Genomic DNA, 27,321 nt, shown 5'->3' with positions numbered 1-27,321 from the left:
TTGTTCGACTTCATCAGAAATGCTCCTCACTGCAGCCCAACCGCTGAAAATCTCACTTTCCATTGGCCTGAGAATTAGTCGCCTTCTCTACTTGGGCAAGGCCTTATTTCACATCATCATCATCATCACCATCACCTTGTTTAGTCTTTCTCTGAATAAGAGTCTGTTACTCAGCTGAACCTGGAAGAAGGTGTTGGTTGGAGATACCCCAGGCCTCAACCCAAGGCATAGAAGACTACTTCTGAGGCCTGGGGAAGGTTAGGAGTCAGAAAGCAAATAGAGGCGGTTGGAGTTCAGACCATTGGATGATTGGAGTTGTGTACAGAGAGAAGTGAGGCATCTGACCTTATAGCTCTGCTCAGCCTGGTACTTTGCAGAAGACTACAAGATGGTGGCATACTTTGTCATCCAGAAAGGGGAGCAGGGAGAAGTCGTACAGGGAGAGTCAGAGATCCAGATAAATACCAAGATGGAGTTTCACTAGAGCCACCAGTAGACTGCCGGTCACCTTTCTGTAGCTTTTTATGAAAGAAATAGGAAATATGGGCACAGTTATACTGGCCTGTTATCCCTTATACTGGGAAGGCTGCAACTGGTTCATGGATGACTTGGGTTGAGGAGTTCTGAGCTGTAGTTGGGCTAAAGAAAATAGGATATCTACATAATGGCTGGCACCAATATGGTAGTCCCCCAGAGGTTATAAGATGCCTAAGAGAGGGAGAAGCAGCCCAGGTCAATAATTGAACTGGTCAAAGTTTTGGGTCAATCAATGATGGTGCCAGGCCTACAAGTGGCTACTGCACTTCCATTCTGGAGGAGATGGGTATGTTGGGGATCCTTGAAGAGTTACTCCTCAGTAAAGCAGATCAGAAGAATCCGGGCTTGCAACACTCTGTGAGCTGGTTGTTGTTGGTTTTACACCCCCACAGCAGCTGCTAGCCGGATTGTTGGAACAATGGGGTGCCCACTTGTTGTCGTTTTGTTCTGTTTTTAGGGAGCTGTGGTGGCTTGACTTTATGTTGAGGGTGAGATTCGCCCTAAAAGGAGGAAGCCAGGTGCCTTGTAAAACTATAGAGCAGTTGGCTCATTTTAGGGATGAGGAAACTGAGACCTAGAGAAGTGAAATGATATGATGAAAGGAAACCCTGAGAGATAGCTTCTGGGTAATTAACAATCAGTTTATTAATTAGACTAGCTGGCAAACAGTAAACTGATGGTCAGTGATTTCCAAGGGAGACAGAGAAATGTCTTAAATCTCTTCTAAAAGGCACTCCTCTGCAAAGTGAAAATTAACCCTGATTGGTAGACATTTAACAAGGACATGGGCTAAACGTCTTTAGCTCCTTCTACTGAGAATGTGACTCTACCATGAGATTCAGCAGCCTCAAGGCATCTGGACAGGGAGCACCATTTTCACGTGGACCTCTCCAGCTAGGTTTCTCCTTCATGAGCTGGGTTGCCCAAACTCTAATGAAGGGGATCAAGGATAGGGGGTTCTGCCTCCAGGCAGAGGATCACCCAGACTGGATTCTGTTTATATTCTGAACAGAAATTAAGTCTCTCGGTTGAGTAGCATCCCACTGAACTAAAGAGCATGTGCCTATCAGTCAGCCATGCCCTCTAGAGGCTGACGACCGTTTCAGGAGTTGAGCCTTAACAGAAATAGGTAGAAAAGGGTGGATCACAAATTAATAATTAGTTATGAATATAATATTTATTTCTCTCAATGATTTGTTGAGGGTTGTCAAAGTAATAATAATTGAAGTCATTTGCATAGTGCTTTAAGTTTCACCTACTGCTTTGCATTCACATTTGATTTGCACAGTAGCCCTGGGATGGTGTTTTTCTTATCCTCATACAAATGAATGAACAGCAGCCCAGAGAGGTTCAAGCAGCCCAGCCAAGGTCACACAGCTAGAAAGTGTATGAGGCAGGATTTGATCCCAGTTTTTCCTGACTACAAGCCAACACTCTGGCTAGTAACAGCCGCTATACCACAGCTTCCTAACTGCAGCTGGAGAGGTTGAGAGACAGCATACAACCATAGGGTCTCATGAACTCTTGGTGTGGTATCTTTATATCTGATTCATGGTACAGGAAAAAGAGCAATGTAAAATTCTGTGCCCAAGCTGCATCATGCCCACGGTTCAACTTGAGTGTAAGGAGTCAACAATTACGTGAGAATGGCATGCATGGCTGGGTTACCCCAGGAGCTTAGAGCACATGGTAAAGATTAGTCATAAATCCAGACTTTTTGAGGTTTCCAGATGTGAGTACATTGCAAAATCCAACTCATCAACCTGTCATTCAGATTCTTGGTGACATGGAAGCTGACAGATAATACAACTGGGTTTAGGGACCAATCTGGGCTATCTTTGGGGCAAGGGTTCTTAACATGGGCTCTAGAAATTTTAAATATATATACATATATCTATACACACATAAACATAAAATTTTATTTCAATACAATTGGTTTCCTTTTATTCAGCACTTGCTATTTGCCAGGGTTTGGACTAAGCCTGGGAACACAAAGAAAAAGCAAAGATAGTCCCTGCCTTAAGAAAATTACATTCTAATGAGAAAGACAGCAAATGTGCTAATTGGAACATGCAAGACAAATAGAGTAGATGGAAGGTCTCCTTAGAGGGGAAGGTACGAGGAGTCAGAAGGACTAGGAAAGATCTCCTCTAGGTAGATGATGGCACCTGAGCTGTTGCACAGGACTCTGGAGATTCTAAGAGTTAGGAGGGAGAGCTTCTGAAGCCTGGAGGACAACTGATAGAAAAGCACCTAGATAGAAGCAGCAGAGCAGCAAGGAGTCCTTGGCTAAATGGCAGAGTGCATGCTGGGAAGTAGTGTGTTACAAGACTAGAAAGCAAGGCAGGTCCAGGCCACTAAGAGCTATAAATGGCAGAGTGCATGCTGGGAAGCAGTGAGTTACAAGACTAGAAAGAGAGGCAGGTCCAGGCCACTAAGAGGGAGACTCCAAGTTTACTAATAGCTATCATTTCAAACTTTATATTTGAACTTGGAAATAAGAGGGAAACACTGGAGTTTATCGAGCACCTGTGCTTTAAGAGAAACACTCTGGGCAGCTCTGGGGAAGGCAGAATGAAGTGGAGAGAGACTCAAGGTAGAGTCTGATCAGCATGTTGTGACTGTAATAGTCCAAAGGGGAATCAGTTCTCTGGGGCTGAAATCCTTAGAAAACTATTGTTAGTTAACTAACACATATTTATTGGGTCCTTACTGTACAAATAACCAAGGTCCAAAAACAGTGCTATGTGCAGGAGATGCTGGGAAGTAAAAGACATGGTCCCTGCCCTCGAGGAATTTAGAACCTCATTGGGCCTGCAAGGCACAGATATATTATGAGTTATCAGTAGCAATATTTACCGAGGTCTTGGGTGCAACTGCCTACCCTAGCTGTCCACTACTGTGCACCTGTAGATGGGATGGGAGAGGATACTCTGAGATGAGATAAAGCAGACATCTGTCTTTTGGCAATAGGTGATGAATAGAGGAATGGGTGATGATGGGTTTCAGGCAGAAGTCTTTTCTAGTAAAGTAGCCTTGCCCCTGTCATACTTTGGGTTGCTTTACATCTAAAGTTTTCTAATGTGGTTTCCAAACTTAGGGCATTTGCAGTTAGACTGAGATTTTTGAGGATATAATTCAATTTCAGTTCACCTAGAATTTGTTATCAAACCTGGGCTATGTTCCAGTCCTTGCACCTGGGCACTGGAGGATACAAAGGCAGAAAGGGAACAATGTCTACCTTGAAAGGGCTAGATCCTGCGCATAGTACTAGATCAGCTAATCATCAGTCAGTGTGCCAACCATTGGAGTAGGCACTGGGATAGAGATCCCAAGAAGGAAATAATTCCTAGGATACAGGGCTTGAAGAGCCTGACTTCTTTGTTTTATGGATGAAGAAACTGATGGCCAAAGTGTTCGACTCAGTCATTAGCATGTAAGGTTCTTGTGAGTTGATTCTAAGCCTTGTTTCTATGATTCCAAAACCAAACCTCTTAGATTACAGGATCATAGGGTTAGCTCTAGCAGGAAGCTCAGAAGCTAGTCAGCCATAGGACCATGGTATCAAACACCTGGAGCTGGATGGGTCCCAACCCTTCATTTAACAGATGACAAAAGTGAGATCCACCAAGAAAAATTAGGTAACCTGGCCATGGCCAGAAAGGTCACAAATGGCAGAACTGGAGTTTGAATCAGGTCTTCTGGATACAAATATAGCATTCTTTTTATGCCACCATGATTTCCTGATCATATTCTTTTCCTCCAATATGACAAAGGCTACTTGAAAGCAGAAATCATGTTTGTCTTTGTATCCCAAGTGTCCATCATCATGCCCTTCCCATAGGAAGTGCTTAATCAATAAATGTCTGCTGAGTTGACTTGTCATTGCCACTCAAGTGACCTGCTAGAACTGAAACTGAAGGCTTGGAAAGAATCAATCAGTCACTCAAGGGGCACTCATTTAGCAACTACTTTGTATCAGGAACTCTACCCAGGTCTCTTACTTGCCTTAGGTGTCTAACTTATCATGGAAGACAAATGGCCATGTAGGTGATGGATAGCTGAGTTGGGATTTGAACCAAAGTCATCTGGCACCAAATGCACATTTAATAAATGTTTGTTGAGTTGATTTGACTTGAGCCTCCTCTTTGCATCCATACCAGCAGAAAGTGTTGCCTCCCACAATGTGACACAACTCCCTTTCTTTTTTTACTCATTCCCATTTAAATGGTTTCTGTAGTTTTCCTCTTAGAGACTTTCAATAAAGGCTTTCCTGGTCTTGATAGCAGCAGAAAGCATATTGTGGCAAAATTGATGGCACCCCAGAAAGGAACTATTGTGCTCTCATGTCTACAGAGATTCCATTTCCAGACAGCCATGCTGAAGCAGCTAATTACTGATCTTTCAAGGAAACTGGGAGCATATTGCATATCACAAGTTCCCATTTTCCATCATATTGATGGATCTGCAGTTCTATAATTGTTTAACCTACCTGTCCAGAAGTCATATAAACACACATACGCGCATGCGCGCGCATACACACACACACACACGCTTCAGCTAAGATAACGTACTGGAGACAGCAGCACCAAGGAACAGTCAACATTTGAGATTTCTACAATCTTTAGTGAAATAAAGAAACTAATCTGGAATATTGATATCTATCCAAGTGTAGCCACTCAAAGGATAAAGAAAAAAAAAACAAAACTATTTTCTTCCAGTAGTCTTTCTCAGTGGATTACTCCCTGATCATAATGTTAAAATACTAGTGGTTTAAATGGAAACCCAAGTGAGGTCCATATCATGTTCTTTGTTGCCAGCAGATATGATTTAATCCTACTCTTTTATTAGAAATAGTGATTTGAAATTTCAGATGATCCAGTATCTTAAATGTTCCATTGCTCATCTTTTCTGATCTATTTATCTTAAAATATGAATAATTTGTTTCCACATAGAATTCCTATGTATTTTAAGTTGAGACCTGTTGCTTTCAACTATTAGGTACTTTGTACAATCAATAATTATGCAAAATAAGCCCCCCTCCCAAAGAAAACTGAATTATAATGTGGTTTAAGGACAAAAAAAGAAAAACCTAACTATTTCAGAGTTAATTTTGGGTCTGGACGTCTGATTTTTATCAGTGTGGGAACTCTCACTGTGGAAAGTCCCTCCACCTATGCAGATCGGCATCTTGTCTATTCCTCATAATCTTAGAGAGTTACCCAGGGCCTGAAGTTCAATGATTTTCCTGGGATCACCAGCCAGTAGGAGTCAGAAGCAAGAATGGAATCCAGGTTTTCCTAATTCCAAGGTCTGACTCTATCCACTATGCCGTGCTGCCTTTCCTCTGAGTGTGGTAATAAGAAATATTAACCAATACTTGATCAACACTCTAAATCATGGAACCTTCACTGAACAATGGAGGCAGAGCCACATGAAAAATCTGCATTGGCCTAAGCTGACAAGGCCCATTCCTTGAAGTCAGAGGTATGGAAATTATGGCAATTCAATGTGGAGAAGTCAAGTGATGGTTTGGATTATTCTAATCTCACGTAGGAGGAATCTAGTGGACGTCACCTTTTCCCCTCTGCTCATTCGAGGCTGTGATGAGCACACAGATATCCACAGTATGTTCACATATGCAACAAGCTGGCTCAAGACTGCAAAACAGACTCATCAAAAAAGAATATCAGGACAATACATAGCCTAGTATGGAAAACAAAGGGGACTCCTGATTAGTCTGGCACATGAAAGATACTTTTGCAAAAATGCCTTTCAGGCCTTTGGAGAAAAACTCAATCTGCGATTCACCTCTACTTTATGACTGTGACACGAGCAACTTTGAAAAGAAATTGCCCAAATCAATCCTAACGCTTCACTCTTTGACTTCTCCTCAGGCTCATCCTTCTTTGCTCATTTCCAATGCTCTGAAAATATTCATTTGGGATTTTCAATATCTGTGTGGGTAACATATTAATCAAATTCAGCTTTTGTTTCCAAAAATTAGGTCAATAAAGGGGTGTCCACACGAAGTCCATGCTTGGTCCAGGAGCAGCTGTTTAATACCTTGCTGCTTATACCACGTGTTAAACATAGACTATTCCCAGGGAACTCGGAAAGAAAACAACCAGCAGAAAATCCCATGCACACTATTCTAAGTTTCATAATCCTGTAGGATATCAGAAATGAACGCCACGCTAGCCATATTCAATCTGAACGTAGATTTCACGTGTGACTTGGTTGACAATCTTTTTCCTTCCTAAGCGGTCAAACATTTTCCTAAATATCCACATCTCAACTCTACAGGAATCACACATTCCTGAGAACTCAGCTCCTTCTTGGGCAAGGAGTACTATGTGCAAAAAAGTGAGCCTCCCCCGATCACGTGCCCTGGGTAGGAGGCTCATAAAGGACCAGCATTCAGTCTTCATGCTTTGTCCCTCCACCATGGAAAGAGATAAATTGAACCATCTGAAGATACCCAGACAGCACATTTCCATCACTTACGGTTAAGAGGCAAGCTAGCATTGGTCGTGCCCAGCTTATTCGCAGCCACACACGTGTAGTTCCCAAAGTGCTCCTGTGTGACGTTGGTGACGGTGAGGATGGATCTTGTGCTAAAGTTTTGAATGATGATTCCTTGTTGACCATTGAAGAGCCTGGAAGACAGAAGCAAACTCTAGATCAATCTATGTTTTAGATACCATTTGAGCTTTTCTAGATGGTGTTGCTATGGCAACATAATGATAGTCTATCAATTGAATCCATTTAAATTCAATTCCACTTCACAAACATCTATTTAAATGCCTACTACCTACAAAGCAGTGTCCTTACTGAGAAGCTCCAACATGGACATAGCCAAGCCTTGACCACAATGACATCATTATTGAGTTTTTACTATAGTTACTAATGAGAAGGGAAGGAAAGAAAAGAAAGGAATGAGCATTTATATAGCACCTACTGTGTGCCAGGTACTATGTTAAAAGTTTTATAAATATTATCTCATCTCATTTGATCCTCACAACAACGCTGGGAGGTAGGTGCGATTACTATTCCAATTTTACAGATGGAGAAACTGAGGCAAACAGAGATCACATAGCTAGTAAGTGTCTGAGGCCACATTTGAACTCAGGTCTTGCTGACTCCAGGCTCAAGTTATATGGCACATATTCAACGTGCCACCTGGTTACATATGTAGATGGGGGGAGTAGATCGATTCCTAGTTGTGTAATAGAATCAGGAATATATCTGTTCATTAAACTAACATTTTGAAACAAACTGCTCAGATAGTATTGTGTCTCACTAGAGCATTACTTGGTTTTTAAGAAAGCTGAAAACCAATGAAAATTACATATTTCCCATTGAAGTCAATAGAGATGAGAAAGTAAAGTTAAGGTTTCCTATTGGGGAGCCACAGAGAGAAAGATAATTTCTAGGCAAAGTTACTCAAGAGCTGGCTAGGGTGAACCCTATCTCTAAGGCCAATTCTAAATGACATCCCTGGGCTGTTCTCATTTAAGATGACATTCTGTAGTGTCAAGAGCCCTAGGTTTGGAGTCCTGGATCCCGGGGCTTGAACCCTGCCTCATCCTACTTGTGTGGCCTTTGGCAACCCACATGACATTGCTTTATTGGGTATTAATGGGTATTAATGATGGGATAAGCCTAATTATCTCTAATGTCTATTCTATCTATAAATCCTCTTAGACAACATTTAATACAATGAAGAAAACATTTATTAAGTACCTACTATGTGCCACACTCCCTTTTCCTCCCTCCCCCACCAAAAAAACCCTTACATTCATGGTGTTACTACTCTTATCAAGCACCCCCAATAGCTCCATTTTTCCCCGACTGGATTGTGTCCAAATCCCAATTTGCACGGCATCCAGGGCCTCCGCTGATTTTAATCACAAGACTTGGGCTCAAATCACTTTTGACTACATAACTCCATAGGCCTCAGTTTTCTCATCTGTAAAATGAGAGGCCTGAACTAAATGTCTCTCTGAAGTCCCTTTGAGCTCCGTGTCTACGACCCTGGGACGCCACCAGAACGATTCTCTTCTCATCATAACATCTCTTCTTATATCAATCGACCAGTCAATTAATCTATATTTATTATGTGAATCCCTACTATGTGCCAGGCACTGTACTCAGCCCTAGGGATATCCAAGACGCAAAAGACAGTCGTTGCCCTCAAGGAGCTTGCACTTTAATGGAGGAGACAACGTGCAAACAAACAGAAACAAACCAGACTGTATAGAAGAGATACAAAGTAACAAAGAGAGTAACAGAGAGGAAGGCAGCTCTCCTACCACCTCCACACATGTGACAACCACCCTCTATTTAGCAGAGGAGCTAGAGAGAAATAAGAGCTAGTATTTGTTAAGTGTTAATCATACTCTAGTCACTATGCTTGGGGATGAAATGGCACACTAGCATCTTCACCAGGGAAGCCCCTGGTGACTATCAAGTGTCACCAAGAGTCCCTGGACTGGAATGACTGAACAGTAGCCTTCACTGTGCTAAATACTAGGGATGGAAATGGAACCAAGCATGGCAGTGCCTGCTGTCAAGGAGCATACAATCTAACTTGGGAAGACAACAAATAAAAGGAAGCCATAGACGAGGTAGGGTCCTGCACAGCTGTACGGCAAGTGGCCCTGGCTAGAGCAGGCAACAACACTCCTGGTAGATCTGGGGACCTAGAGGAGGGGTCACGTTTCTGGTAGAGAAGAGGGGGAGATGATGGTTGAGGTAGAGAAGATGCGGTGTAGAATGGGTCAGAAAGTCATAGGGAAAACTGAGTCAGCCGTAACTAAGACCAAAGCACATGAGTCAGGGCCATCCAACAGCTAGAACTAGGCTGAAGTATAATGGGCTGCTTCAGCTGGGAGAGGCTCCCTGTGAGGGAATTCTTCAAGCAGACAGATGTTGAGCGACCATTTTTCAGGTAATTTCAGGAGGGATTCTTAGGTTTAATTTATACTAGGTAGTCATTGGGGTCTTTGCTAACCCTGAAATTCTATCATTCTCTGATTTCACCTGATTTAAATCTTGGCTTTACTATATGCTACGCCATGAGACTTTGGCCATATCAACTTCTTGGTGCCTCCATTTTCTTATCCATAATATAAGGGGGCTCATCTTACTTGTGAGATAGATCTCAAACTAAAGCCAGGGTGGATGACCTCTAAAATCCATTCCAGCTCTAAATACATTATTCTATGATTTGATTCTTTATAATTCTTACTTCCTCATCTTTAGTTATACTCTGCTTACAGACTGGGGATATTTTCTCTTCATCTCTATTTCAATTTTCAATCCTATACTCTGTTGGAAGACCTGGCTCAGGCCCTTCCCCTCCCTTAATCCCTGTCCTGTAAGTGCATTGTCCATTGATCTCCCTCCTCCCAATATTGCTCTAACATGCAAAGTCAAGAATCTTGAATCAGGGTTTTAGATGGGCCCTTCATTATATTATTTTGCATTATTTTCTTTTTCATGTGTGTTAGAATTCTACTTCTATCTAGACCAGAAGCCCCATGAAAGGAAGGGCCCTGCTGTCTGCTTTTCTTGTTTCCTTCACAGGGCCTAGTAGAGCACATTAAGTCCTTGAGTCAGGAACTCATAGGATGATGAGGGGGAGGAGGAGGAAGAGGAGGAGAACATGGCTCTTTAGAAGAAGATAAAGGAAAGAGAGTTGAACTAGGAGTCAGGAGACCTGAGATCAACTCTTACCTCAAACACTTAGTAACTATAATCATGGAGTAATTGAAACTGGGTGGTGCAGTGGATAAAGTACCAGGCCTGGAGTCAGGAAGACCTGAGTTTAAATCTGACCTCAGATACTTACCAGCTGTGTGACCCTAGGCAAGTCTCTTAACCTTATTTGCCTCAGTTTCCTCCTTGTAATATTAATGGGATGTAAAATCTTCCCCACCCATTAATAGGCTGTTTCAACAATCTGGCTAGCAGCTGCTTTGGGGGGTATAAAACCAACAACAACCAGCTCACAGAACACTGCAAGCCCAGGTTCTTTTGATCTGCCTTACTAAGGAAAGCAACGTTAAGGGGTTAACAATCTCAATTTAATCCAGCATAGAAATATCATTCACTTAGTTCAGGGGAAAAAGCCAGAACCCTGAACTTCAGAGCAAGTACAAACAAATTACAAACAGCAACAGACCAAATACAATTTCATAGTTACCAAGAAAACCATCAACATCTGAGTTCAGCCAGAAGGCCTTTAGAGTGGCTTGCCCAGAGTCCCATGCCTCCAGGAGTGAGAGCCTTAAGCAAAAAGTTCTATATTCTCTTTTTATAGTTTCAGACATCATCAAATGTCATCTGAGAGACCAGAACTTAGGATCCTATGATTGGCTCTGGTGTTAGCACCTCCCTTCATTGGCCCCACCTGGAGCCCCACCTTAGTTACCAATTCACACCCACATAGGCTTAGCACCTAATAGACAGGGGGTTTGGGCCTGGGGTTTAGCACCTAGTAAGACTCAATCAAAGACACTGAATTAATCAAAGGAAACAAAGGCCAAACTGTTCAAGGATCCCCAATACATAGGCCTCACGTGGAGCCCATTAAGGGAAGCTTACTTAGGGGAGGCTTGCTTGTAGGAAGGCTTTCATATCTTTTGCTAATTTCTAATTAGGCACTGAGTCATGAGGGTTGTGATGCCTTCTGGCTCTGAGAAGTGTATACATGCTCTGAGTTGGTAGTTTGCTTTGGGGTTCACTTATGAAAAGGACCTTGTGATTCCCTGAGTGGCCATATGTTCAGAGCTCCCCGACTCCTCAGGGGTAAAGGCTCTCTCAATCCAGTGATATACATAAAGTTTATAGCAATATTGCTTTGATTCAGGCAGTAGAGCCCTATCTGTTGGTCTTTATTTCTCTGCTTATATTTTCTCTGTTTGCATTTTCTCTGAAGTTCAAGGTGCTGACTTTTCCGCTGAACTAGGTGAATGATATATATATTTAATTAAAGAAAGATTGTTGACCCCTTAAACAGCTATCTTTCCTAGTAAAGCAGATCTAAGAACCTGTGCTAGCAGCCATCCTGGGTACGTGGGTGTGGTTGCTGTTGTACTCTTCTATAAAATGAACCAGAGAAAGAAATGGCAAACCACTCCAGCATCTGCCAAGAAAACTCCAAATGGAGCCAAGAGAGTAACAGACACTACTCAAGACCAAAAACTGAAATTCAATTTCCTCAGGTATGAATTGGGAATATTACTTCTTATAATAACAGAATTAGTGTCTCCCTCCAAAAGTTATGTTGTATTTATTTCGGAATTACTTATGCACGTACATTTACATGAACGTTTGTTTTTTCAGTGTCATATAGTGGATAGTATGCTGGGCTTAGAGTTAGAAAGGCCTAGTTCGTATTCCACCTCAGACACTTACTGTGTGCCCCAAGAGACGTGATTTAACCTCCTTGACCTTCAGTCTCTTCATCGATAAAATCGGGAGGTTTGATTTAAAATTTGTCAAGTTCCTTCTAGCTTCAAACTGGAGATTCGATGATTCTACCTTGTCTCCCTCATTACAACATAAGCTCCTCCAGGGAGGTAATATTCCATTTTAGAGGTGCCCACCAGAGCCAGGCTGTTGAAGCTCAAAGCCTGAGTTGTATATTCATGTTTTCCTCTTTTGTAAATTTTCCAAGGTTTAGTATTATAGTTTTATTTTTAAAGTACCACAAATGCTAATAAAGGGCATTCCTCCGAGAATTCATTTTGAACTCCATTGCATTGTGTAACGTGGCTTGCATCTAATCTAAGATAAAATATACTGTTCTTAAGTGCAAGATTAAAATAGCCGTCCATGCTTGATTATGCTGGGAATTACTTACGTGTCATGTAAAAGCAGTTTGGGCTCATCCTGGCCCCAACTAAACTTTAATCTTATTAATAAAACCTTGGCTTCAATAAACATTGAACCAACTTTAACCTGAGCAATAATCTGAATGATCTCTCTCTCAGCTACAAGCAAGTCAGACACGAAACATGGAGAGGAAGCCGCGTGCCTTTTCCCTTTCTGCCTCCAAGTACAAATCTATTGTCATTAGCGCTACATTTCCACAGTGATTATTGGATATCTTTTTGCATCCCATTAATGACTTTATTTTCAACTAATCAGTTTATGTTGCTGCATAAAAAAATGACAGTTTCATTTCACTAGAAGCTTTCTAGTTACAGCCCAAATCAATTCTGCCTGTCTATATATCACAGATCCATTCTCTGGAGGGCTGCCACTCCCTGGAGAGAGAACCACACTGAGCCTCTACCACCAAGGCCAAGTCTTCACTAGCAACTAGAAAATGCAGAAGAAATTAAGCAGGGTCTCTCTGGGGTGGGCCAGTCTCTGGGGGGAAATTCTCAAGAGAAGGGCAGGAAATGAAAGGGCATTCTCACATCCCCCACCAGACTGCAGGCAGCCCCACTTCCTTAGTGGCTGAGAATTCTTTGTCAGAGGATTATAGATTGAGTGTTTAAAGGGATCTTAGAGGTCATTCTGTTATTTTACAAATGAGACAATTGAGGCCTAAAGATAGAAGTGTCTGTTCGAAGGTCACACGAGAAATAAGTGGCAGGGCTGTGATTCAGAAATTGATTTTAAAAAGAGGTGGTATGTCATAACTCTTCTCCATCAGAGCATGCTGATGCCTTTTTAACATCATTTATGCCTTTTTATAATTTTAAAGGAAAAAAAAGCCCATTGTCAAATTACCTAAGAGAAGGGATAGGGCAACAGGGATGGCTAACCTGGATTTCATTTGTGTTAGAAGTTCTAGCATGGACACTCCCCCTGCCTCCAGGATTAGAACCCAGAGGTAGTGTGAACACTCCCTCTGCCTCCAGGATTGGAACCCAGAGGTAACTTAATGTCTTAGAAAGTTACTTGGGGGCACTGACAGACCAATCAACTCAACTCTGGTCACCCATGGCCACGTAGCTCATTGTATCACAGGCAAATCTAGACTCCAGGTTTTTCCTGATTTCTAGATCAATCTTCTCTCCACTGCACCAGATGGGAAACAACAACCATGATTCTTCCTGTGTGACAGAGGTACACCTGCCCTCCTTCTAAGCCAAGGGCTTTCAACCTTTTGGGGTAGAGTGGACCCCTTTGGTGGTCTGGTGAAACCCACAAACCTCTTGTCATAATAATGCTTTTAAATAATTGAAGGCAATGCTAAATTTCAGTTAGAGCTCAGTGAAAGTAAAGATGTATTTTTTTCTCATCCAAATCCATGATCTCCTGAAATTTACCATCAAATAAATTGGGCTTCAAGGACCCCAGGTTACAGATGCATGATTTAACTAATATTAGACTAATTTGAGCCACTAATATTAGACTTATTTAAATTACCTTCTGCTCCTGTAGCCACTTCCATTGGACTGATGTTGTACACTTGGGCTTTCTAGGCCTTTCCTTCTGCCCTAAAGCTTTGTCTCTCCTGATCAGTGTTACTTCATGGAGAGCAGGGGCTGCCTCACACTTTTTAAAATTTCTATTCCCAGTGCTTGGCACAGAGCTTGGCACATGAAATACATGCTTTTTCTTTCACTCTTTCATTTGTGGTATGAATAACCAGTCAGTCACAAGCGTTCATTAAGCATCCGCAAAATGGCGTCAAGTCCTATTCAAAGAGCTAGAGACGCAAGGCAAAAATGAAGCAATCTCTGCCCTCTACAGGTTTATGTTCTAGTGGGGAGCATAATGCATGTGTACATACACCTGTATCTATGTGTGTACATATGTGTACACATGTGTTATGTATATACATATACACACGCATACATACATACATGTGTTTACAAAATATGTACACATAAGTCCACACTCAGTCTCTAGTTAATATGGCATAACATGCATCCTTATTGAAACAACACATGCCATCTTGAAATTCCCTCCTCTGAGATAACCCAGGTAGGAAAGGAGTTTGTACTGCTTTCCTCCCTAGTAATCTGAATCTCCTACAGAAGGCATAGACTCCCAGGGCTGGCGGGATGCTTCAGCCAGGAGGGCCAATATATCCCAGTGAGGTGTGGGACCTTGAATCCTGATCTAGAGGGATCAGAGGTGGGCCACCCCTTGGAAAGCTACCTTGGATCAATGGGCCAAATGACCAGGTATTCCATGGGGTACTTTCGATGCCTTCTCATTAGGCGAACCCTTACAGCATGCAGTTATTTACCACTTGGACCCTACAATTAAGTAGTTGGGCAAGATGCTGTTACTGCCCTGGTCACCCTCCTGTTCAGCTACTGTTTATATTCTGCTAGTCCTTAGCCTTGGTTGCCCCCGTTAGTTGCCTTTTCTCCTTTACTTCCCCCTCCTTAATGGCTCCCACCCGGAGCTTTCCTACCGTAGTGAAGAATTGCCGACAGAAACTCAAAGGTCATCCAATGCAGTATGAATAGAAACTTCCTTGAATTTCATCATTAGAGAACTATAAAGCAGGGCCCTGGCTCAGCATACGTTGCATCAATTTGTATTTACAGAACTGAGCTCCTCTTCATGCTGGGGCTCTTTGAGCTGATAACTTGTTCCACTGGGATTCATTAGGAAGATGGAAAGAATGAGCAGAGTTCCAGGGCTCTCCCCAACCCCTGCTCATGGACCACCCACATCCAGCTTGCCAACTTCCAAGTCTTCTCACAGCATAATCTGATCACCACTAATTCTGCAAGGCAATGTTAGGATACAAAGGGCGCTAAGGCATACTGACTTGAAGAAATCCCAGCAAACAGCCATGTCAAAGAAGGAAAATGGGATGTGGGTGACAGGAGGGACATGAGAAGGCAATGATGGGCCACTGAGGGAAGACAAAGCCATTCAATTCTCATTTTACTTCTGTTTTTCTATACATGAGGATGAACTTTGGACTGGAAAAGACAGAACGAAGGAGTGGAAGGGAGACAGTATCCAAGATAAAAAGGGAAGCAGGAACGGAGCACCTAGCTGACCATAATCGAGTTGAGTCTTCGGGCCCAAAGAAATGCAGTCTTTATGTAATGAAGTAGCTGGTGGATATGATTGCAGGCCCACTGTTCATGTTATTTGGAGAATGTAGAGAATGGGACAGAAAGTTTGAGACTGGAAGAGCAGTCATTTTTTTCTGCTATAATGGAAAAAAAGGGAAGAGAATGAAATGTACAAAGTAAGTTTTACCTCAATTCTGACAAAATTCTAGTAGATATTGTTAGAGGGAACCTAAACCAGCGGTTGGTCCCAGAGAGCCAGAGGGGTCACTGGCTCTAGGACACACTAGAGCATCCTTCTGTCTCATAAGGGCCTCCCTGCTTCCTCAGCAGCCAGTTCATGTGGAGGTCCATTCTGACACTCCCTAGTCTGATGGGAATGGTCTGCTCTCAGCTCCTCACACTCCACAAGGCAGCTCCATCTTTGTGCCTTTACCAAGGTTTTCTCCCAGGTCTCGAGTCTCCTCCTCCGCCCTTTGACTTCCCAGAATGCCTTGTTTCCCTGAGGAGAAGGCTCAGATGCCACCTTCTTCCCAAGGCCCTTGCGATGACCATCGTCATTGCTGTTCCCTCCCTCTAGAAACCGCCTTGTATAAAGAGTCTGTTATTTGTGGACGTAAAGCGCCCTCCCCCAACTTAGTAGAAAGTAAGCTCCTGGAGGGAAAGGATTGTTGAGTTTTTGCATCTGTATCTATGACCCTGCCACATATAGTGCACAAAGTGCTAGGCTTGGAGTTATGAAGGCCTGAATTCAAATCTGCCCTCAGACCCTCACTCACTATGTGATCCTGGTCAAGTCACTTAACCTCTGTTTGACTGTTTGCCTCAACTATAAAATGCAGGAGCACCCTCTCCCAGGGTTATTGCGAGGGCCAAATAAGATAATGATTGCAAAGTGCTGAGATGGTGCCTGGCACATAGTAAGTGCTAAATAAATGTTATCTATTATCATTATTGGGGCATCTAGGTGGCACAGGATAGAGTGCCAGGCCTGGAATCAGGAAAACTCATCTTCCTGTGTTCAAGTACAGCCTCAGACACTTAATAACTATGTGACCCTGGGCAAGTCACTTAACCCTGTTTGCCTCAGTTTCCTCATCTGTAAAATGAGCTGGAGAAGGAAATGGCAAACAACTCCAGTATCTCTGTCAAGAAAACCCCAGAGGCGGTCACTGAGAGTCATAGATGACTGAAAAATGACTGAAGATTACCACCATCACCATCACCATCATCATCTACATTTTCTCGGCTTGAACTGAACTGAACTCCTGAAGGGCAGGTCATGCCAGATTAAGTTTATTTATTTGCTTTTTTGACAGAGTTCCTCAGTTAAAGCCAGAGAATGATGTATACAAAATTGACCTAGGTGTTTAGCAAAGCATTATATAAAAACTCTCCAGCCAATTTTGTGGAAAATAGGGACATGTGGTTAGAAGAAAGTGTATTTATGTGAATTTCAAACCAGTTAAATGCTCAGACACAGAGTAATCATTAATGCCAACTTGGCCGTAGAATGACTAGGGATATCATCTTGGTCCTAAGCTCTTTGTCATCTATCAGTGACTTGATTAAAGGAGTAGATAGCTTGCTCTATTTCAAATGAAACAAAGGTAACAGAAACAGTTAACCTTTTGTATTGTGGATACAGAATACAAGAGTTACTGACAAAATAGATCATTAGGCAAAATCTAATAAGAAGATATTGAATAGAAATACACATAAATACTTGAATGGAAAAAAAAAAAAACAAAAACAAAAACTAAGACAAGAATAAGATGAGGGGTGTTACTTGGCCAGATAGAATATTGAAAAATCTGGACATGTCAGTGGACTAAAAGTTTAAGATGAAACAAAGGTATGACATGGCAGACCAAAATGTAATATAATAATAGGTTACATTGAAGCATTAACACGGGCATAAATTCTAGGATTGGGATGTAGAGTCAAGGGTTTTGCTGTCTTGCTCTGGGCAGCTCATAGCTAGGACACTGCATTCAGGTCTGTGCACATTTTAAGTTACAGGGTTAAAGTTCTGAATCTCATGCTAACCCTAATTCCAATTTTAGCCCTTATCCTGGTTCCCTCACCTGCTAATGCCTTCCTTTCTCAGACTGTTTTCCATATTTTTGTGTACATTCCTGCCTCTTAATTTCCCTGCCTACTTTTAATTCTTAGTTAAAATCTTACCTTCTGCAAAAAAAAACCTCTCCTGAGCTCCCTTAATACAATGCCTTTCCTCTACTGATTATTTTCAATTTATCACACCCTCCCACGCACAATGTATATGTGTGTATATATGTATACACATATACACTCAGATAGATAAAGTTGGCATATAGCTGTTCCCATTTTGACTACCCCTTTAGACTGAGCTCCCTGTGGGCAACGACTATCTTTTGCCTTTCTCTGTATCCCAGTGCTTGGCACACAGTGGACGTTTAATAAATGCTTATTGAATGATTGATCTTATTAGCTACAGGTTCTCCCCTACTTGAATATAGAAACTCCTTGAGAACAGGGATTGTTTTTGCCTTTTTTTGTATCCTCAGTACTTAACACAATTCCTTCCACATAGTAGGCTTTTAATAAATGGTTATTGACTGACTGTGGCTTAAAGGAAGCATCAGGGATTCTGTGGGGCAGAGAAGAGGGAGTTCCATTCGGGTTAGGCACCAGGCATCTGCAGAGTAAGAGAGATCAGAAGCCAAACCTCAGTGTATGAGTGGATCTAATAAATTATCCAGAGGTTTGGGCAGACAAGCGGGGCTTTGTGGTGCAGGCCATGACAGTCTAGTCAAAGCTGGGGAGTCCAGGAAGAGGGGCCCAGAAAGCCAAATGGGAATAATACCAATAACAAAAATGAAGATGGTGATCAAATTAGTTGTCCCCAAATCCCTCTGGCCAAAGACCTACCAACAATTTGCTTCTTCTTAGCTCCGCTTTTTAGAACAATTGTGCCTTTTGTCTCAGCAGCCTTCGATTTCAAAGGAAAGCAGCTGCAAAGGCTGCTTGGCTGCCCTGAGGTAGGAGACATAAAGAGATGAAAACTCCCTGTTCCCCATCAGCATCAATTTCTAGTCCCTTCCTAAGGTCACGGAATACCAGAGTAGCAACGGACCTCTCCCAACAATGCATGCATAGGGTTTGGTTAACTGTTTCGTACTTGTTCAGTAATGTGCCTTGTTTCTTAGAAAGTCCAAATAGAATCCTTCTCAGATGCCAGGAGGAAAAAAAGATTATTAAATATTGAACAGGCAGGAAATTATTTTCAAAACAAGAGTCTAGAAGATGGACTGAAAGAGATCATAGCTTGACAATTTCACGATTCACCAAAGGCAGTGTCAATTACATGCAAGTTATCAAACTCATTTAGACTTCTCACAGATGTGCAGGCTGGAAAAAAGAGGAGGAGGAAGAACAGTTCAAAACAAGAGAGGAAGGGGAATTATATGACTCTGCTGCTATAGCAACCTGTAGTTTACTCTGTTACTTGGGACTTCAGGCTCTAAAACAATATGATAACATTTTATTCCTGAGATGATTCCTAGAAACAGACTGAAGACTATCATGCATCACTGTCTTAGCCCCAAGGGATATCTATCTTTAGTCTCACATTTGAATAAATTAATGTTATTATAATATATTAGAACACTTTAATGATTTCAGACTTTATTAGGTTATTTGAAATGTATGTCTTGTTTGCTTTATCAATTTTAATGAAATTAATATTCTCAGATTAGAGACCTTTGGGCCAGCTTGCTCAGGAAGGGTTGCTTTGCATAGAAAACATCTCCTGCTTAACCCTAGACAGTGCGAACCAAGAGGAAGGTATCCCTGACAACCTGGCCTGGGCCAGGTGGGATTTATAACTCCAGGTCTATTTCTGGCATCCAGCTATTCTAAAATTAATCTGCTCAGGATTTTAACAGAGTGCGTCAGTCCAGGACATTCCAACGCACTCCATTTTGCAGAAATGACATTCATGGGACCAACCATGGGCATCCCGCTATAACAGAGCCGAAGGCATCTTAATTTAAAGGTAGGCCCATGATGTCATACTTTGAGGAGGCAGAGTGTAGACATTTTTGGTAATGTATTCTTATTGAAATTTTGGCCTGTCCCGCCCCCCCCCCCTCCCCCTGCCAAATCTGGGAGACTTAGGGAACCATGACCTTAATATGAGTCAACAGTATCATTTGGCAAGCCAAACACACTAATGCAACATCGGTTTGCCTTGAGAGAAGTGTAGCTTTCAGGAATAATTCCAGGGTAATTTTCATTACATATAATAAGAATGTTGAGGATATATTCACATAATGTTTGAAAGTTTCCAAAGCATCAAAACACAGTTATGAAATTAGTTATTTACATTCCTATCTACCTACCTATGAAGTTATCCATGGTCTATCTATGTACATTCTTTACAATAGCCTTGTGAGATAGGGGCTATTAGTATCAATCACTCTTTCACAGATGGAAGAGCCAAGGCTGAAAAGAAAGGTAAATGACTTGCCCATAGTTACTAAGTGTACTGAGTGTCTGAAGAAGAATATATGCAAATGCATAGACTCTTAATTTCAAGCCAAGTGCTCTAACCACTGCACCACCGAGCTGCCTACATCTTTTGTGCTTACACCTAGAACATGGTGTTCAGTTCAGGGAGACGTATTTAGGGAGGACATGGACAAACTGGTCAGCTGAGAGGAGAGAGATCGGGATGATGACAGGCCTCCAACGTATGCCATGTGAAGACACAGAGAAGGAATTTGTTCTCTTTTGCCTGGAGAAGAGGACACTCCCGGAGGACATGAGAAACATATTCAAGTATGTGAAATAATGTGGTTTTGCCAATAATTAGACTTGGAGATAGAGAAAATTTTTGAATGAACACTGGACTATTGCCACAAGAAGTAATAATTTCGGGGTAGTTAGGTGGCGCAGTGAGTAGAGCATTGGCCCTGAAGTCAGGAGGACTTGAGTTCAAATCCAGCCTTAGACACTTGACACACTTACTAGCTGTGTGACCTCGGGCAAGTCACTTAACCCCAATTGCCGTGCCTTCCCCCTGCAAAAAAAAAACCCAAAGAAGTAATAATTTCTCCTTCTTTGGAGGTCTTCAAGCACAAGGTGAATGTCCACTTAGCAAATAACGGGGGGGGAGGCTTTTATGCTTATGGGTAGGATTAGAAGTTTTCCAAGGTTCCTTCCATCTCAAAAATTCTTTGAGTCTGTGAAGAGGAGAGTGGCTGTGCTGGGTAATAATTAAGAGATAGCACTCTTAGCACCAAAGAGTCAAGTCTGGAAGTTTCCATTGCACAAGGATGTACACTGAATAAATCAAGTACCTACTCTGTGTCCATCTGGGGGATGCAAAGATGAAAATGATTCACTCCCTGTCTTCAAGGAGCAGATAGTCTACAGGAGGCTGCCATGTATGATGCATAACGTGCCTAGTGAACAGAAGCTTTGCATCATTGCTTTCTCATATGTCCTTTTATTAATCCCCGACCAACCCCGGGAGTTAGCAGAGTGCTCAGATCTCTCTTTACTTGAGTTAAATAAAGTTCTGTAAAATGACTTTTTCATATCTTTTTTTTTTTTAGAGGAAGGCATTTATTACACTCCTTGAGAGAGTGGGTGCAGTGCTCACTGGGAACACTCACCCATATCTTTTTTTTTAACCAAACCTATAGATAAAACCTGCAATCGAATATTAGGCCAGGATGTGTGCCTTTGTTTAGACATTTTCTAAGGTTTCTGTGGGAAAATTACTACCTAATTATTCAAAAGAGGTTATGTTCAAGTTAATTTTTAAATGATTTAAGTGGGGAAACAAAGGAAAATTCAGTTTGTAGGAGAACCCAGCCTAGGAGCATCCTAAAACTGCAGAGGGAAAAAAAGAAATACATTGTGTGCAGAATTAAATAATCCTTATAATAGCTCCACTCTAGTGATTTTCTCTACTGGAAGAAAGTAGGTAGAGAGAAGGAAGCAAGAGTGAAGGGAACAGTATCCAGAGGCTGAAGCTTTGCTCCTGCCTGGACCCCTTAGTGGCTCCACAACCACGGGTAAAGCCAACTTCCCTCTCTGAGCCTCAGTTTTCCTGTGGATCAAAGGAGGAAGTTTGGCTTGATGACACTGAAGGTATTTTCTAGGCGTGATGTTCTGGCAGCCTACGGAGGGCATGTGTGCTAAGGCCATTCATTTGCATTTCTCTCTATGCTTTTATACTGTTTCTAGATTTTAATTATTTCCATTTTTTTTCCTCTCCTGCTTCATTGTAAGTGTCCTTCCTCATGCTTCATGAAATGCTCTGGTGCATAGGAGTTGCTCAACTAATGTTGAGAAATGGGTAATTAAAGGCAACCTATTAAAGTACTGTTTCTCCACCATTCCAGTCTTATCAGACATAATTCCACGTCATCCACTGTGGGACTTCCTTGCTCTTCAATGTATACAATCCCACTTCCCCTCTCTGTGTCCTTATCCATGGTCACCCTCTCTTCCACACCTTTATCTCCTTAAACCTCTGGCTTCTTTTACAGCTTGGATCAAGTGGAACATACTAGATGAACCATGTCGTGATTTCTCCAGCTGCTAATGCTTCCTTAAAATTATTTTCTAATGTGTATACATGCACACACACACATATACACCCATATGTGTGTATGTATATTCATGTGTGTACATATATCTCTATCTATCATCTATCTATCGCTGTGAGAGTGGGACTATAAAGAAAGCTAAGCATTGCAAAATTGATGTTTGGAACTGTGGTGCTATAGAAGACTTTTGAGAGTCCCTTGGACCACAAGGAGATCGAATCAATCAATACTTAAAGAAATTAATTCAGTCTATTCACTGGAAGGTCAAATACTGAAGCTGAAGCTTAAATATTTTGGCCACACAATGAGAAGACAGGACTCACTGGAAAAGATCCTGATGTTGGGAAATACTGAATACAAAAGGAGATGGGGAGGGCAGAGGATGGACTGGATAGATTAAGTATGGAGGCGGTGAACATGAACTTGGATAGACTTTAGGATATAGCGGCAGATAGAAAGGCCTAGTGTGGGGGCATGAAGAGTTGGACGTGATGGAATGAATGAAAAACAAAATAGACAAGCAATATATACGCACATATTTTTACAGAACTGACTTCTATTTGTGAACTTTATTTCCCACCAAGAGAATATTGGCTCCTTGAGAACAGTAACTATTTTACTTTTCTCTATTTGTATTTCCCATAACTAGCATAGTGTGAAACACATAATACTTACTTAAAATTGTTTTATAACTGGGGGCAGAGACAAGATAGAGGAGAAAAGTCAGGACTCAACTAAGCTGTTCCAAATTTCCCTCCAAACAATACTAAAAGAATGCCTCAAAATGAATTCTAAAGGCAGAATCAACAAAAGGATGCAGCAAAACAATTTTCCAGCCCAAGACAACTTAGGTCAGCAGGAAAGGTCTGTCTCATTGGGGTGAGATTGGAATTCAGGCCAGCTCAGGCTGTGGGGGTGGTGAATTGGCAGTAAAGGTTTTCAGAGCTCTTAGCCTATGGACAGTAAGGGGGTTAGACAACCGGTAAGAAGGGGATAATGGGACCCTTTGCTGGCACTGGGAACAGGACTCTGTTTCATTGTCTCGGTCACAGGCCTAGGGTGAAGAGGAGCACCATTAGGAGTAGGAACCCCGGACACACGCTGCCAAGGTGAAAAAAAGCGCTTGTGATCATTGACAGACCAGAGCACAGGTCAGGAGAGCAGCGATCACACCACCTTGAAATAACTGAAAACTTACAGATCCCCAGAACTAGCTCTGAAAACAGTAACAGGAAAAATCGGAACCTTGGGATACCTCCCCTCTACCCCGGAAGTCACGGGCTCGGGTCCAAAATGAATTCCCAAAAGAACTCAAGAAGGATTTTAAAAATCAAATAAGAAAGGCGGAGGAAAAATTAGAAAAAAATAAATGACAGTGACGCAAGGAAATCATGAAAAGAAAAAGTGTCAACACCTTGTTAAAGGAGTCGTGAAATAATACTGAAGAAAATAATGCCTTAAAAACAGAATAGGCCAAATGTTAAGGGAGACACAAAAATTCACTGGAGAGAGCTCCTTAAAAAATAGAATTGGACAAATGGGAAAAGATGCGCAAAAATTCAGTGAAGAAAAGAACATCTTTGAAAGTAGAATTAGACAAATGGAGAAAAAAAGGCACGAAGCTAACTGAAGAAAGTGATTATTTAAAAATTAGAAATGGAAAACTGAAAGTTAATGACTCCATGAAACGTCAAGAAACAATAAAACAATATTTTAAAAATGAAAAGAAGAAAATGTGAAAATCTCATTAAAAACAAACAAACAACTGATCTGGAAAATGGATTGAAGAAAAATAATTTAAAAATTATTGGACTACCTGAAAGCCATGATCAAAAAAAAAAAAAAAGAGCCCAGACATCATGTTTTAAGTAATTATCAAGGAAAATTACCCTAATATACTAGAATCAGAGAATAAAGTAGAAATTGAAAGAATCCACAGATCACTTCCTGAAAGAGACACCAAAATGGAAACTCCTAGGAATATCATATCCAAATTCCAGAGCTCCCAGGTCAAAGAGGAAAGTAGCCAGAAAGAAACAATTCATATATCATGGAGCCACAGTTGGGATAACACAGGATTTGGCAGCTTCTACATTAAAGGGCTGAAGGGCTTGGAATTTGATATTCCAGAGACAAAGGAGCTAGGATTACAAAGAAGAGTCACCAACCCTTTTTTGTCTATATTTTCTTGTATAACATGACTAATACGGAAATATGTTTTGGGTGACTGCACATGTATAACCCATATCAAATTCCTTGCTTTCTCAATGAGGTGGGAAGGGAGGGAAGGAGGGGATTTGGTACTCAAAAATTAAAAAAAACCAAATGCTAAAAATGTTTTTTACATGCAATTGTGAAAAAAAATAAAATTTTATTTTTAAAAATTGAGGGGAAAAAAGATGTGTATCTGGAGCCTGAAAAAATCACTGAATTACACTTGTACCAGAAAAAGAAGATTGTAGAAAGGGAAGGTGGCTACAGCTGGCTCCTGCCTCTGGTGCCTCTAATCTCTCCTGGTCTTTCCTCCAGGTATCCAGTGTTCTCATTCAGCTCTCAGGCTATTTCTTCTACTCCCCCCACCACCGCCATAAAGCTGTACAATGCCACAGGCTTGGAAATTTTCCCTTCTCTTTCCCTTAATGACAATTTCCCCCTACTGCAGAGATTCTTTGCTTGGTTCCTGTGAACTTAAAAACCTAACTAGATTTCAATAGAATCGGTTTCCTTTGTAGACAGGTAGGTGGCACACTGGATAGATTGATGAACTTGGAGTACGGAATACCTGAGTTCAAATCAAGCTTCAGATATATACTAACTATAAAACCCTTGTGAAGTCATTGACCTCAGCGTGACATGGGAGACACTGGCACAGGACCACCCAGCATGGCATACCGGCATCCAAGAAGGTTCTGTGAGCTTGGGTGAAACAGAATCACAGCAGCACGAATGTAAGATGCCCAACTTTAGAGACATCTCTGCTCCCAATGTTCATGTGGACTATGTGTGCCTGACCTATTGGTAGAGTTCCAAGCTCAAATCAGTCTGATCAGCCACAGTTGGACACACTGTACTTTGGGAGCGAGGAGAACCAAAGACAACCTCCTCAGCCTCAGTGTTCTCATTTATGAAATGGGAGTAACAGCATCTGTTGTCAGGAGGATAAAATGAAATGACATTTGTAAAGCCTTTGCAAACCTTATAATGTTGCCTATAATAATCATCATAATAATAGTAATATTTTCTTCATTTAAAATCATTATTCTGAGAAGGTACCCATAGACTTCATTAGACTGTTGTTAAGTGTTAATGATTCTGAAATGGTTAAGGACCCTACTCTAGTTCCCATCCACTTTAGGCCTTGCTCCCTGTTAGGTAACCTCAGTGGAATTTAGGGTTTTTAGGATTTTTTTAGGATTGAGGGTTTTAATCCAATAAATCCATCTATTCATCCCTACCAAAATGTCAACCAATTCATGTGTTATAGAGATTTGTGGTAAAATCTTGTCTTCCCTTGTTGATAATAAGATCCTTGAGGACAGAGATCTCTCGATGTATCATTCTAGCCCTGGTGTTTCGCACAACATGTCATCCATAGGAGACTCGCAATAAATGTTTATAGAATGAACAAAAGCATAGTTGGATGAGTGACAGGAAGAAAGAAAAGCGCAGAATGGGGACAGTGATGATGATGTAGGCCCAATGTGAGAGGAATTTCTCCAGTTCACCTCCTCCCTCTGAAACAAAGGGTTAGGAGTAGTGAGTCAGCTAGTATTTCTTAAGTGCCTACTACGTACCAAGCATTGTAATAAATGCTGGGAATACTGAGAAAGGCCAAAACAGTTCCTGGTCTCAAGGAGGTCATACTGTAATGGGGGAGAAATATGCAACAACTCTGAGCGAACAACATCTAGGCAGAACAGATGGTGGCTCCTCTCAGAGGCCTGCGAGAGGCCTTGTGCAGAAGGCAGGCCTTGAGCTGAGGGAAGCTGGGGAGGAGCCAGAGATGAGGAGGGAGAACATGCCAGACTGGGAGAGGTCCAGAGTGAAGGAGCGCAATTGGGAGGTGGAATGTCTGGTGCAAGCAACAGCCAGGAGGCCAGTGCCACTGGACCAGACGCCATGAGGGAAAGCAAGGAAGAAGACTGGAAAGTTAGGAAGGGGCAAAGTTATGAAGGGCTTCAAAGGCAAAACAGAGGACTTTCTATTTTATTCTGTAGGTAAGAAGGAACTGCTGGAATTTATTGAGCAGAGGGCTAAACTACATTTTAGGAAGCTCACTTTGACAGAGGAGTGGAGGATGGGTTAGATTGGGGACTGAGGTGGGATCTTTGGTTTCTTCACACTTAGGGAACTCCCTGGTGAGGACACTCCATACACCACCAGTGGTCAGCACCTCCTCTGCTGAGTCTGAGAGGGTGACCTGAAACACTAAAAGGCTACCTGAATTACCCAGGGCCACATGGCCTGTGTGTGATAGAGACAAGATCCGAACCTAGCTCTCCTTGACCCAGAGCTTGGTTCTTCAGACACTGCTTTTCCATCCCTCTCAAGTAATAAAAACACCACCAACCACTGTTCAGGCAGGTACTCCTTTGACCTTGACTTAAAGAGTCATTATTTCTTTTTGTAAACTAACCTTTACCACTGATGTTCTATCATTTCAGTATGTCTGACTCCCCATGGCCCCATTTGGGGTCTGCTTGGCAAAGACACTGGAGTGGTTTGCTACTTCCCTTTCCAGCTCATTTTACAGATGAGGAAACTGAGGCCAAAAGTGTTAAGTGACTTGCTCAGAGTCACACAGCTAGGGAGGTGTCTGAAGCTGCATTTGAACTTAGGTTTTCCTGACTCCAGGTCTGGTGCTTTGTCCACTGAGCTCCTAAGTGCCCAATCTCTATCATGCCTAATTTCAAATATTGACTTTCTATCCACATGGATGCATGAAATGATACTTGAATTTGTACAAATGAGGAGCATGTGTTCCAGTGGTATGAGAGGTGGCCTTCAAATTTGACGAGACGGCCCTGGTTAGACCACAGCTAAAGGATTAGGCATCACATTTTGATAAGGACGGTGACAATCTGGAGAGCCTCTAGCAGAGGGCAGTCAGGATAGCTGAAGGCTTTGAGCCCATGTCCAATGGAAGCTTTCCTGGCAAGTGTACATGAGGC

At 41.9% G+C, this 27,321-nt stretch overlaps 1 protein-coding gene across 1 annotated transcript in view; it reads right to left on the bottom strand.

Annotated features, from left to right (window-relative positions):
- The window catches only part of NEGR1 (neuronal growth regulator 1), a gene marked incomplete at its 5' end in the record, with an annotated part of 1,111,620 nt that overhangs the window by 221,203 nt on the left and 863,096 nt on the right, over nt 1–27,321 (bottom strand). Inside the window, 1 exon segment of the mRNA XM_036754187.1 lies at nt 7,045–7,196. Coding sequence (XP_036610082.1) covers nt 7,045–7,196 — 152 coding nt within the window.

This window comes from Trichosurus vulpecula, chromosome 4, assembly GCF_011100635.1.
Source record: "Trichosurus vulpecula isolate mTriVul1 chromosome 4, mTriVul1.pri, whole genome shotgun sequence".
In the NCBI taxonomy this organism is placed as follows: domain Eukaryota; kingdom Metazoa; phylum Chordata; class Mammalia; order Diprotodontia; family Phalangeridae; genus Trichosurus; species Trichosurus vulpecula.
Note: the sequence above shows the minus strand (reverse complement) of the source record. Positions and strands in the feature narration are given on the sequence as shown.